Source organism: Rhinopithecus bieti, unplaced genomic scaffold (genome assembly GCF_001698545.2).
Source record: "Rhinopithecus bieti isolate Rb0 unplaced genomic scaffold, ASM169854v2 scaffold_10017, whole genome shotgun sequence".
Classification (NCBI taxonomy): Eukaryota; Metazoa; Chordata; class Mammalia; order Primates; family Cercopithecidae; genus Rhinopithecus; species Rhinopithecus bieti.
The window spans coordinates 46,696-60,757 of record NW_016806314.1 but is presented as its reverse complement, the minus strand read 5'-3'; the positions used below and the strand labels follow the sequence as shown (position 1 = coordinate 60,757).

The window sequence follows — 14,062 nt, the reverse complement described above, 5'->3', positions numbered from 1 at the left end:
AAATTGTCAGACTTGGTTTAAGAAAAAAAATACCTCTACAATGCTTATAAAAGCATACCTAGCCAGTTATGGTGGCTCACACCTATAATCCCAGCACTTTGGGAGGCCAAGGCAGGAGGATCACTTGAGGCCAGGAGTTTGAGGCCAAACTGGGCAACATAGTGAAACCTCACCTCTACAAAAAAATTTAAAAATTAGCTGGATGCCGTGGCATGTGCCTATAGTCCCAGCTACTCAGGACGCTGATGTCAGAGGACTGCTTGAAGCCAGGAGTTCGAGGATGCAGTGAGTTATGATGGCAGCACTGCACTCTAGCTTGGGCAACAGAGGATGACCCTGTTTCTTTTTTTATTAAAAAAAAAAAAAAGCATGCCTAAAACAGAAGGACTTATAGAAGTTCAAAGCCAAACAAAAGAGAGTCAAGGAAGCTAGATTAATATCAGGTTAAATAAAATTTCTCAGCTAGGCACAGTGGCTCATGTCTGTAATCCCAGTACTTTGGGAGGCTGAGGCAGGCAGATCACTTGAGCTCAGGAGTTCAAGACCAGCCTGGCCAACCCCATTTCTACCAAAAATTTAAAAATTAGCTGGAAGTGGTGGTGTGCACCTATAATCCCAGCTATCTGAGAGGCTGAGGTGGGAGAATTGCTTAAACCCAGGAGGCAGGGGTTGCAGTGAGCCAGGATCAGGCTACTGCACTCCAGCCTGAGTGACAAAGTGAGACTCTGTCTCAAAAAAAAAAAAAAAAAAAAAATTAATTAATTAATTAATTAAAATAAATTCTCCATGTACCTAGGCCACTCAGAAGCCAGGTGTCAAACCTTACCATCATGTAAGGTTATTACTAATAGAGACCTAGAACAGGACTGTAAAGTAGAACTTACTGCAGTGAGCTGTTCAATATGGTAGTCACTAGCCACATGTGGCTACAGAACAATTGAAATGTGGACAATCCAGTTGGGCTCAATTTTTACTTTTATTTAACTTTAATAAATTTAAATTTAAAGAGTCACAACACTAGAGATTTAGTCCAACCCTCTTATTTTACTGAGGCCTAAAAAAAAATTATCCAATACTCCAAGGTAGACCACAACCAAAATTTAAGTCTCCTGACTCCTAATTAGCATTCTTTTCTAATACCCCAGTACCTCCCAAGTTGTTCTACTGCAATATCCCTAAGAGTAAGTCTAGAGGTTTAATGTGAAAATAGTCCACTGCGGCTGGGCACGGTGGCTCACGCCTATAATCCCAGGACTTTGGGAGGCCAAGGCGGGCTGATCACAAGGTCAGGAGTTTGAGACCAGCCTGGCCAACACAGTGAAACCCCATCTCTACTCTACATAAATTAGCCAGGCGTGGTGGCGGGTACCTGTAATCCCAACTACTTGGGAGGCTGAGGCAGGAGAATCGCTAGAAACCGGGAGGCAGAAGTTGCACTGGGCCGAGATTGCATCACTGAACTCCAGCCTAGGCAACAGAGCAAGATTGTCTCAACAACAACAAAATAGTCCAATGCATGTACAAAATTTCCTTGAGAATTCATATTACAATTTACATTGGAATTTTTAATAACAGTAATAATCACCACCATCACTTATTAAGCAATTACATTATTTTTTGGTAGAGATAGGATCTTGCTATGTTGCCCATGTTGGTTTTGAACTCCTGGCCTCAAACAATCTGCCCGCCTCGGCCTCCCAAAGTGCTAGGATTATAGGCATGAACCACTGCACCCAGCCTAAGTGCTTATTTTATGTAATAATTATACTGTAATAACAATATTAATAATGACTAACACATATGAAATTTATTATGTGCCAGGCACTTAAATGCTTTTATATGTATTAACTTATTTAATCCTCACAATAACTTTATGAGGTAGAAACTCTAATTATCCCTTTACAAATAAGGAAGCTGAACTGAAACAGCTTGCCCAAGGTTACATTGCCAGTAAGTGGCAGAGCTGGGACTAGAATCTAGGTGGTTAGGTTCCAGGGTCTGTAGTTAACAACCATTCACCACACTTTACTGCCTCTCTAGCAAAGATTAAATGAACAAATGAACGCAGCTTCGCCAAAGCAGAATGGTAACACCAACTTCAGATCTAGAAAACTTGGATCGTTTTTGTTTCTCCCTCAAAAGATGTTTAAAAGTACAGTATTTACCTTCTTACTAAAATTGTCTACTCCCCAGCACCACTAACGCTCCCACCTGTGCCAACATGGAACATCTGAAGGCAGTCCAATTTCCTAAAGTGTCACCTGTGTAGCCACTTAATTTATGCCAGTTATCTGCAAAGTCTCCCACATCAGCAGCTCTTACCCTCCAACAGTAATTTTTTAAAAAAGAAAGAAAAGCAACCATTTCTAAACACAGCATTCAATCAGAATTTCCAATCCCTTCATCCAAAAATTGTTTTAATGAATGTAAGCTAAGGACATCTGAAAAGTATTATCCACCCACTCCCAGCTGATGAAACCTAAATAACAAAAGGTCAAGCATCAGAGCTGGTAGCCAAGCCTCTCAAACAGGGAACGCTATACCTGAGACATAGAACATAGTGGCTAAATAATGATTGTCTCAGTCAAACAGACCTGCATCAGAATTTTTGTTCAGCCACTTACCATTTTCATAAATGCAAAATATGGCTAAGTATGTATCCCATAGGCTGTTGTGAATGTGAGTAGAACACTGTGTGGGAGGTAAACACACTTCCTATGTGTTAGCGCCAAATTTTTATTCTAGAGACTTGACAAAGTCATCCATTTTTGTTTCAGGCAGAAGAGCACAAGAACCACTCCCACTGATAGCTTTCTAGTTTCTCCTTTAAACTTTAGAGGAGCATCTGCACTGAGAGACTGGAATGGTATGCTGGTTAAGGGCACTGGCTCTGGGATTTGTATTCCAGCTAGTCCACTGGACTCCTGTGCCTCATTTGAGGTTTTTTTCATCTGTGAAATGGGGATAATGATAAAAACATTATCCATCTCATAGGGTTATTATGAGGCTTAGTCAATACATGAAAAATGCACACAACAGCACCTGAAGGACAATAAATGTACAGTAAATATGGGTCACTACTTCTCCCCATAAGTGATGTATTCCAAATTTTTAGTTCACGGAGAACAATGTAATTACTTTGGAACTCTATAGAATGTTAGAGCTGGAAGAGATCTTAGGAAGCACTTCTAGTCCAACTCTCTCATTGATTAATTGGTTGTCAAGGAGGACCAGAACTAAATGGCCTGACCAGGATTAATATCCAGGCCTCCTAATTTCTTTTCTTTTTTGAAACAGAGTCTCACTCTGTTGTCCCAGGCTGGAGTGCAGTGGCACTATCTCAGCTCACTGCAACCTCCGCCTCCCAGGTTCAAGCAATTCTCCTGCCTCAGCCTCCCGAGTAGCTAGGATTACAGGTGTGTGCCACCACGCCTGGCTAATTTTTGTATTTTTTTAGTAGAGATGGGGTTTCGCCATGTTGGTCAGGCTGGTCTCGAACTCCTGACCTCAGGTGATCCAACTGCCTCAGCCTCCCAAAGTGCTGGGATAACAGGTGTGAGCCACCGTGCCTGGCCTGGGTCTCCCAATTTCTATTTAGTGCTAAGTCCACATCACTGTGCTGCTGCTTCTTAATGAAAACAGTAGAGATCATTCAGTCTTTCCTCTCTGCAAACCACCAGGCCATTTTCCAGAAAGAGCTAGAGCTAAACATCTGGGAAGAAATCCATCTCATTAAGACTTTCAGCAACCATTGCCCCAGGTAGCACTTTTTTTGGGAGGTAGGGGAAGTGGGGTGTAATCTATTTCCCAAGAATCCATACCCAAGAGATACATGAAACAAAAGTTTGAAATAGTATGAATTCCTTTTAGGGATTATACTGGTTAATATTTATTAAATACTTTCTAAGTGTTTGACACAATATTAAGTGCCTTTTGTTTTTTGATTGAATCCTCCCAACCCAGCCCCACTGCCCTAAGCTGCCCTTCTATGTGCTCCTGCAGCTACCTAGTATTTCCCTGCTGCAAGTACATATCACGCTGCCATATAGCTGACTGCTTACCTGTCTTGGTATCTTACTAGACTGTAAGCTGAAAAAAGGACAGGAATCACAATTATCATGTTTATCATTCATTTCCTCTTTCAACAAATATTCCTGAGCATGAACAAGACAGAAATAGTCCTAGTTCACTGTGGCAGATATGCCTTTCTTACAATGTGACCTCAACATACTTCCCACTGGGGGTGAGGGTGGGGTCCTAATATCCCATTCCCTTAAATCTGCCCCTACAGGGTACAGTGAAAGTGATGCTATGTGCCTTGTAAGGCTAGATGACAAAAATGCCATGCATTTCCACCTTGTTCTCTTATGGCACTCACTCTTGGAATCCAGCCTCCCATAAAGCTACTGTGAGGAAACCCATAGTAGCCTATGCAGAAAGATCACATGGAGAGGTAACCAGTTTAGCCGAGGTCCCAGACATCATAGAACAGGGACAAGCCTTTCCCAGTATGCCTTGAATTCCTTACTCACACAATTGTGAGCATAATAAATGATTTCTTCATGCCCACTAAATTTTGGGGTGATTTATTACACAACAATGGTAACAGGAACAATCACACAAAGCTTAATATTGAACAAGGAATAAAGATACAAAATACTTGACTCCAAGGTATTACCTACACCTAACACAGTAACTTGAACAGAGTAAGTTATTTGTTGAGTGTCTGAAGTAGTTATAATGTCCATTTTGCAGATGAGGAACTGAGGCTTTGAGAGTTAAGAAACTTGCCCAAGGCTACTCAGCTAGTGAGTGGCAGAACAAATTAAAACTCAGATCTAGGCCTGGTGCGGTGGCTCACACCTATAATCCCAACACTTTGGGAGGCCCAGGAGGGAGGATCACCTGAGGTCAGGAGTTTGAGACCAGCCTGGCCAACATGGTGAAACTCCATCTCTACTAAAAATACAAAAAAAAAAAAAAAAAAAAAAAAAAAAAAAAAAAAAAAAAAAAAAATTAGCTCGGTGTAGTGGCACACGCCTGTAGTTCCAGCTACTTGGGAGGCTGAGGCAGGAGAATCACTTGGACCCAGGAGGCAGAGGTTGCAGTGAGCCGAGACTGCACCACTGCACTCCAGCCTGGGTGGCAGAGCAAGACTCTATCTCAAAAACAAAAACAAGCAAACAGAAAAAACAACAAAGAAAAAAGTCAGATCTAAACTCACGTATCTAACACTCTACTCTTCCGTTACTCTTAGAACTTACAATTTTACTGTAAATATACAGTAGTCTGGCTGGGTGCAGTGGCTCACACCTGTAATCCCAGCACTTTGGGAGGCCGAGGAGGGCAGATCATGAGGTCAGGAGTTCAAGACCAGCCTGGCCAACATAGTGAAACCCCGTCTCTACTAAAAATACAAAAAACTAGCCAGGCGTGGTGGTGGACACCTGTAATCCCAGCTACTCAGGAGGCTGAGGCAGGAGAATCGCTTGAACCCAGGAGGTGGAGGTTGTAGTAAGCTGAGATCATGCCATTGGACTCCAGCCCAGGCAACAGTGCGAGACTCTGTCTAAAAAACAAAACAACAAAACAAACAAAAAAGTAGTCTGTTTTAAAATGGGATTGTCAGTATTTAAAACATTCTGGCCTAACAGGATTTGTCATGAAGTTTCATCACTGAGATGGAAACCCACATATCACATTCTCCAAAAAGCTTCTCCTGACCTTCATAACTCAAGTGATGCCAGTTTCCCCAACCTCCCCAGTGTTTCTACTTCCTATTCCATCACAGTCTTGTTGTTTTCCCAGCACTTGTTCCTAGCTGAAACTGTCTTATTAATTTGTTCATGAGTCTACTCTGTCTCTCTGACATGAATATAAGCTCCACGAGAATAGGAACCTTGTCTGTCCTGTTTACAGCTATATCCCTAGTGCCTAGGACAGTGTCTGAAATACAGGAGGTGATCAAAAATTATTTATGGAATGAAGGAATGATTGCATTCAGGCAAAATGAATGCCCACCCAATCTTATTACTCACCAATTGATGTGAAAATAGGATAAAACAAAAACAGAAGGATTGCAGCAGAATCATTCCATACATTAAGGTGAGTGGGAAAAAAATGGAAGAGGGGTTGGGATCCATGCTACGATTCATCTACTTAGAAAAGCATAAACCCTGAGTTCACAGACTGTCAATCCAACTTTCAGCCTTAAGGGCTGATGAGGAGAAAGGTGTTAAAACTTAGAATGGAGATGCAGGTAATGGATGGAGTAGGGGGCCACACCTCCTAACTTCCATTCATAACCACTGATCGCTCATTCACAAAAACACTTCGCTGAACCACAGCAAGGACAATTGTTGGGGATCCTTAAACAGCAGACCTTCTCCCTTCACCCTGCTCTTCTTATGCACTAGATCCAGCTACCTGGGATGCAGGTGCTGTCTCCCAAAGGTAAGCAAGTAGCAGTAACCTAGCTCTTCACGGAAGAGGCAAGGAGAGAAATCTTCAGACCTAGGACAGGGTTCTCTGCATATGCAGGTCCCCAACGGCTCTACTCCTCCTGGGTGGGAAGGTGACCGCTCCTCAGGACCTCCCAAGTGCTAGGCACTATGCCGGGCTCTTAAACACGCTTTTCTTAATTTATGGGCCATTCCTTCCCCCCAACCCAGTAATTTAGAGAGGCCTCAAGTAGAACTTCTTCATTCCCCAGACCTGCTACTCTCTACCCCAAGAAATCTTCAAACTCCAGGAGTGATTGGGGAAGATGAAAAGAAATCTGGCGTGGTCTAAGAGATATAACGGGAGGGGAACGGTGTTAGGGCAAGAAGAGGTTATACTGGGCTGGGGCCCAGGATCAGTAAAGAGAAGATAAGAACGCGGTCTGACCCTTTCCAAGCCCATTATGTCCATCAGAAGAGATGACGAGGAGCAGGAAACTGAAGCCCAGCAAACAGGTGGCCCCGAGACGAGGCCGCGTCTCCATGGCAGTAGGGGCGCGGGGCCACGGGGCTGAGCGGACGGAGAGCCGGAGTCCCAGCAGACGGTCCACACCGTTCGCCGAGCGCGGCTCAGCACAACCCCTCTCCTTCCTAGATTTTTTTTTTTTTTTTTTCAAACTCTGGAGGAAGTGATGTTAGACGGATGTGGGTGGTGCCTCCGGGGTCCGGTTTGGGATGGAGTGAGTTTAAAGGTGCAGATCACGTGGAAGGGTACGAGAGCTCTTCTCGAGCGCGAGTTGCTTTCCATGGATTCTGGGTGTCTAGGTTCTGGGACGGAGTGGGAAAATGTGGGCCAAGATAGTAAGGGCGGGGGAGAGGTTCGGGAGAACCACTGCTGCTCGCGTCGGCCACCCAGTCCAGCCCCTCCCCCCAAGAACCGCTGCACTTCCTAGTCAAACGCAAATTATTGATTCGTGAGGTCAGTCGCTCCCAACAGTGGGCGGATTGCCCACTGGCCTCGGATTCTCCTTCCCCCTCCACAAATAAAGACTGGACGACTGGATTTCATTGTTAGGTTCCTGCCAGGGTCTCCGAGGAGACCTGGCAAGCCTGTTCTGCGGTGCGTGGGCTCGTGCCGTGCAGGCATGCACTTTCCCTCTGGAGAAGCTCTGTACCTTATCTTTCCTTGCAACCGCAAATCTTCTACTCAGGGATGATGCAACCAACTGATGCAAGCTCCGAGAAAACCAAACTTGGGGCCTCTTATTGCAAAACTGACTTAGGTGGACTTAGGACACCAGGACAGAAGTCACTGCAGGCTAAAGTGTAAAGCTTCTTCTGGTTATTTTTCTTGTAGGTTGAGGATTTCTTCCCAATTTTTCCCCTCCGCTGTATAACAGGTGAAAATGTCCGGTCTTTTCTTCCTGGTACTAGTTGAGTCCTAAAGTCCGTACTTAATGCATAGCGAAAAAGCAACCTAACAAAAGTACACACCCAAACAAAAACGTACCGACCGCCCTTTTATTAGGTTCCCTAAAATTGTAGGCAGGGACACAATGGAACGCTCGGGAGACTGCAAGCCCCAGGATGCTGCGCGGCCACCTGCACCTGCCGCCACTAGCACTAGAGGGATGCGCAAAGCAGGCAGGGCGTTGGAGTTCAGATGTGCGCTCCCGGGATAGGCTGCCCCGGAGAGGGAGAGGCGGGGTCGGGTGTGTCACGTGGACCTGCTCCCGCCGCCGCTGCCGCCGCCGCCGTCGTCTTTCTCTGTCTCGGCTGAGGCAGCCATCTTGCTCTTCCCGCGTGCTGGTGTTGGAGGACCCTCCCGGCTTCAGGTGAGACCCCCGGCGGTCCCGCCACTCCACGGCCATAGGCCGCTGCGCACGGTCTCCCCCCGCCCTCTCCTTTCGACACCCGCCAACCGCTCAGGCTGCCACTTCCGCCGTGGTGCGGCGAGCGGGGGCGGAGGCGGCTGGCTTGGCCTGTCGGTTACCGGCGGCGCAGCTGGGGGTCGGCATCTGTGGGAAAGTCCCCAGCAACACCGCCCGCTGTGGGAGCGAGCGGGCCCGCACTGTTGCCGCCGAGATCCCGTCCCAGGAGGCGAGTGGACGCCCCTCCTCTGTCCCATTACTCCTCATTCACAACAGCAGTGTTGTGTGCTTCTCTGTTGTCATCTCATTTGATGCTCCCAGCCTACAGATAGGGACGCTGAGGTTACCTCTTCCCGCCCTCGAGTCCAGGGAACCGAACTCAGTTGCAGCGCTCTTCACCTTGTAATGGCAATGTTTGTTTACAAGTCGGCGTCCCTTGCCCATCTTTATAACCCCCTCTCACTGCCTGCTGACTGACCGACAGGCTGAGTGTTGCACAGCTAGTGAATGGCGGTTTCAACTTCCGTTCCCACGTTCTTGCAGTTTACCATAGTTGTCCCCTCGGGAGTGGTAACAATAGTTACCAGTAACTGTGTATCTTCTGTGAACCATTCCCTGTGGTTGATAATGTTTTAACTCTCAAAACAACCCTGTGAAGTACGTGGTGTTAAACCTTTGCAAATGCAGGAGGAAAACAAGTGCAGAGAAGAAAAATACCTTTCCCAAGTGGTAGAACCTTGGTCTTTCTGATTCCAAAGCCTGCGCTTGTCTTAGAGAAACCTTGCATAATAAGAAGTCAGGACTCAAGGTTGCAATTATTTTTATCTCTGTGTAAACATGATGTATGTGAAAGTGCCTACCACAATGCTTCTAACTTAGGCACTTAATAAATATAGATAAACCTGTTTACACCCTTTCTTGAGTCCTTGAGAACAGTGTCAAAAGATCCTGGGATCCCCAAGGAAGAACTCATTAATCATGTGGCTTTAGGAAGTTACTTCTTCCTTTTGGGCCTAGGAAGGGACTTCTCCCTTCTGGGCCCTCATTTCGTAATCTATTAAGATGGGAGGGAGGGAACTGTTTTGTTTGTAATTTACACTTTGCTGCTGCTAGCGGGGGTTGAGATGACATCACAGACAGGAATGATGGGTGCAATAAAGTAAAGGTTGATTGAGAATAGGGAATTAAACTAGGTGATCTTGGAGGTCTACTCCAGATTCTGAGCTTGACATCTCATAGACTGAGTCCAGTCCTCTTTCCTACTTGAATTCCACACACCGCAACTTGCTAAGAAACAAAAGACCACTCTTCTTCCTCCCCTACTGCCTTGAGCTCTCAGTCTCCCTAAAATCCTTTTTCTCTGAGATACTCCTTAGGAACAAAATTTCTCAATTCTGTGGTCCTGACCACCTGGAATGGAATCTGTTCTTTCATCTATATCTTGATTTGAAGAGGGAATTTTGTTCTTGCTTTTATTACAGACAAGTCAAGACTTTGTCTTGGCATCCCAACCTCTGTGTCTTCTCTTGGGAATTGTTACTTCAAAATGCAGAAGAATCCCAAAGGGTTTACCCAGTATCTAGGTCTAATGTTTTTCCTTAGCCCCCCTTTTTTTTTTGCAATGAATTCCTTAGGCTCTTTGTTAGTTCACTACACTCTCATGGCCACATTCCTTTGAGAAAAGTGAATGTTGATCCTTTTCTGTGGATGTTTGAGCATAGGAATTGAGATTTCAGTCATCAAATTTAAGTCTATGGCAGAGCTAAGATTGGCACACAGTTAAGACTTCTTGTTTTGAACTCTAAACACACTTCCTCCTATAAAAGTGTTTTTAGCTGCTTCAGCATTGTGATACAGTGCTGAGCAGAGTGAAGAATCATAAATTCTAAATATTATTTGGGATCTGGACATTAGCCTTAAAGAAGAGATGTATACAGGTTAGTGCCTAAGTACAGTGTCAAAGTACAAAGTGGTTAGTAATTATATAGTCTTCGATGCTCCTTCTCTCAAATGAAGCAAACAGTATCTTTTTCATGGGAATGATGACTATCCAGGGTTTAGAGAATTGGCCAAGGAAGGTTTGATAACAGCCTAGTCCCTTATTCCCTCCTCCACATCTCAGTAATGATTTGTTGATCCATAGAACAAGTAAAACAAGACTTTTATTTTGGTGGGTTTTTTTGTTTTGTTTTGTTTTGTTTTTGAGATGGAGTTTCACTCTTGTTGCTCAGGCTGGAGTACAATGGCACAATCTCGGCTCACCACAACCTCCGCCTCCCGAGTTCAAGCGATTCTCCTGCCTCAGCCTCCCGAGTAGCTGGGATTACAGGCATGTGCCACCATGCCTGGCTAATTCTGTATTTTTAGTAGAAACAGGGTTTCTCCATGTTGGTCAGGCTGGTCTCGAACTCCCGACCTCAGGTGATCCACCCACCTCGGCCTCCCAAAGTGCTGGGATTACAGGCGTGAGCCTCCTTGCCGGGCCTTAATTTGGCTTTTCTTTGTTTATGTAATGTAGAATGTTATGACCCATTATAAACTTAAGAATGTTTTTTTCTTAGTGGGAATATCACTGACCAAACTAGAGTCATGACTATAATATTAGAATCTTCAAAATCAAGATTAGCTTTAAAAAGCTTGTTTTAGGAGTCTCCTCTCCCCACCAACATTTATTACTGTAGCAAAGATATGTTTTTGTTAAATTGTGCAATGAAGCATTTTACCCTGTAGGCAAGAATATCCCGACAAGTATAACATACTGTATCAGTGCAGGGTATTGAATGAACTCTGGAGAATGCTGCAGAAGCACCAAACGTCTGAAAACCTGGTTCTCTTTCCCCATTATTAACATACCATCTGACCTTGAATAGAGGATGTGACTACTTGATATCTTGACAGCTAGACAGCCTTTTGTTGAATTTCTTCTTTGTTCAGCTTTTTTTTCCTTTTATCATCTTTATGGTTTATAAGAAATACAGAATGTGATTTGGGAGGGAAAAAAATCTACTTGAAGCTTTTGCTAATAACATTTGGTAACAGCTCTCTGCTGTAAAAATCTTTGGGGAAAAAAAACTGGCTTGCCTACAGAGATTTCATAATTGGTTAGGCTTAACTGAATGCCAAAGGATTGAATCATGTTTTAAGGAGGGATCTTTGAATAGGTGACTTTGAATCCCATTCTATTTTGTTTGTATATTTGATTCCCTCATGGTAATTTAATTTTGATTTTAAAAATATTTGGTTATGCACATGTACCCTAGAACTTAAAGTATAATAAAAATAATAAAAAAAAAAAGAATAAGTCTTTAGAAACAGAGGCATTGACAGAGTTCACAGCCTCATCTGTAATTGGGACTTCTAAGAGCAGACTGTATCTCATAAGGCTGATTTGAGATTTAAAAAATAATAATATGTTCAAAAAATTGAAAAAAAAATCTGGTTTATGAAGCTAGAACAAGTTATTAATGTTTATTAAGAATATAGACAGTATTAATATGGTCATGGTATTGATGCATACTACAAGCTCAGTGAACCAGAAGGTACTGTTGCATAAATAGTTTGTTAATTTCGGTAAAAGAGTGACTTTAACAAATCTATTTTTCCCCCCCTAGATTTACCAACAGCATGAATCAAGAAAAGTTAGCCAAACTTCAGGCTCAGGTCCGGATAGGGGGCAAGGTGAGTGTGGCATAAGAAAAATTGATAGGAGAATGTATGTAACCAGATAGTGTTATTATTTCAGATTTGTGGTCATTGAAAATCTAAAATCTTTTCAATAATCAAGATCAAACCACATTCGAATTTGAAAATAACTTGTCTGGATCTAAAATAGGTAACTAGAACACTTTTCTCTCTGATGATGCAATGGAAATAGCCACATTTGTTTGAATCCTAACTCTTAACATCTGCTAGTTATATGATGTGAACAAGTTATCCAACCTTGTTAAGCTTCCACTTTCTTATCTGCAAAATAGAAATAATCCTACATAAGGTGTTTAAAGATTAGGGTAATATTTATAAAACACCTAACATGGTGTCTAGCACAGAGTAGATGCTTAATAAATGATAGCTGTTATGGTTAGACTCACTTGAAGGGCGTAGCAGATGTTAGGGTTACTTCATCTTGACTGGATATTACCTACTTGTACAGAGGTTTAGCTGGAGATGCTTAAGTTGATATATTTTGTTCATTGCCAGGTTTTCCCCACAAATTCTTACCTGTTCTTCCATGTTGGTGAATATGAATGTGAGCTTTCTTATTCCCTGTACTTTTTAAAGCCTAAGGAAGAGCTAGTTGTGAACAACAAAAGTCTTTGATTCTCTTCAGCTGTGGCACCAGGCTCAAGGAGACTATTCTACCCATATCTCTGCCCAGTACAATCTTTGCAAAAGGGAAAGAAAGAGTAGTACTTACCTCTGACCTGAAGTGGTAGGCAGGACACTACTTTTTGTAGTGGGTCACACTATGTCATTTACACAGACAATAACCACAGCTTCTGGGGATGAGGACAAGGGAAGGGAAGAAGAGCCAGTACTTTCTCCTTCTTCCACAGTGATACAGTTATATGAGTCTAGAGCTAGATTAACACAGTCATGTAACCACAGTAGTCACATTGTACCATCAAGTGTGATGTGATGTGCCAATGCAAAAACTAGGGATAGTCAAGAACCATAGAATATACCTAGAAGAGCGAGCTTGATGTAGCACATCGCCATTATGTATTTTAAAACTGTGGTTGGTACATTCAATTTAGCTATTGTATATTGAGCACCTACTATGTGCCAGGCACATAGAAGATAAACAAGATCACAGCTCTGCTTGGGAGAGAGATGCTCACAATTACAATGGAGAATAGTGAGTGTTATAATGAAGTACAAGGTGCTCTTGCCTAGAGGAGACAAGGAAGTCATTACTGAGCTCTTATTTAAAGGATAAACAAGAATTTATCACTAGGCAGAAAGGTAATGGCTGGCAGAAAGGTAATGGACAGTGGCTCACGCCTATAATCCCAGCACTTTGAGGGGCTGAGGTGGGTGAATCACTTGAGGTCAGGAGTTCAAGACCAGCTAGCCAACATGGTAAAACCCTGTCTCTACTAAAACTACAAAAATTAGCCTGGTGTGGCAGAGCACACCTGTAGTCCCAGCTACTCAGGAGGCTGAGGCAGGAGAATCACTTGAACCCGGGAGGTGGAAGTTGCAGTGAGCCAAGATTGCACCACTGCACTCCAGCCTGGGCAACAGAGCAAGACTCCATCTCAGAAAAAAAAATAAATAAATAAAAGAGGGTTCATGGAGGTAGAGTAAAAAGAGTTGTTATTTCTATACTTGCAAAGGCACGTACGGCGCTAAGTTAACACGGTACTTAATGGAATGGCTTGTTTGGTACAACTATTCTTTTTTTTTTTTTTTTTTTTTTTTTTTTTTTTTTTTGAGAGGGAGTTTCAGTCTTGTTGCCCAGGTTGCAGTGCAATGGCACGATCTTGGCTCACTGCAACCTCCGCTCCCAGGTTCAAGCGATTCTCCTGCCGCAGCCTCCCGAGTAGCTGGATTACAGGCATGCGCTACCACGCCCAGCTGAATTTTTGTATTTTTAGTAGAGATGGGGTGTCTTCATGTTGGTCAGGATGATCTTGAACTCCTGACCTCAGGTAATCTGCCCGCCTCAGCCTCCCAAAATACTGGGATTACAGGCGTAAGCCACCGCACCCAGACCTTTTTTTTTTTTTTTTTTTGAGACAGAGTCTCTTT

The 14,062-nt window shown here is 43.5% G+C and overlaps 2 protein-coding genes across 4 annotated transcripts in view; one reads left to right on the top strand and one right to left on the bottom strand.

The window, feature by feature from the left end:
• The window catches only part of TXNDC12 (thioredoxin domain containing 12), a 38,995-nt gene extending 30,930 nt beyond the window's left edge, over positions 1 to 8,065 (bottom strand). Inside the window, exon 1 of the mRNA XM_017875410.1 lies at positions 6,889 to 8,065. Coding sequence (XP_017730899.1) covers positions 6,889 to 6,985 — 97 coding nt within the window. The 5' untranslated portion in view covers positions 6,986 to 8,065. The remainder of the gene's footprint in view (positions 1 to 6,888) is intronic.
• Positions 8,011 to 14,062, top strand: part of BTF3L4 (basic transcription factor 3 like 4) — a 41,642-nt gene continuing 35,590 nt past the window's right edge. The window contains exons 1-2 of one of the 3 annotated variants that reach the window (XM_017875408.1): positions 8,011 to 8,275; positions 11,923 to 11,989. In XM_017875408.1, the coding sequence (XP_017730897.1) occupies positions 8,028 to 8,275; positions 11,923 to 11,989 (315 nt within the window). In that variant the 5' untranslated portion in view covers positions 8,011 to 8,027. Of the gene's footprint in view, positions 8,276 to 8,341; positions 8,541 to 11,922; positions 11,990 to 14,062 lie in introns of those variants that run through there. The other 2 variants (XM_017875407.1, XM_017875409.1) reach the window with 2 other exon arrangements.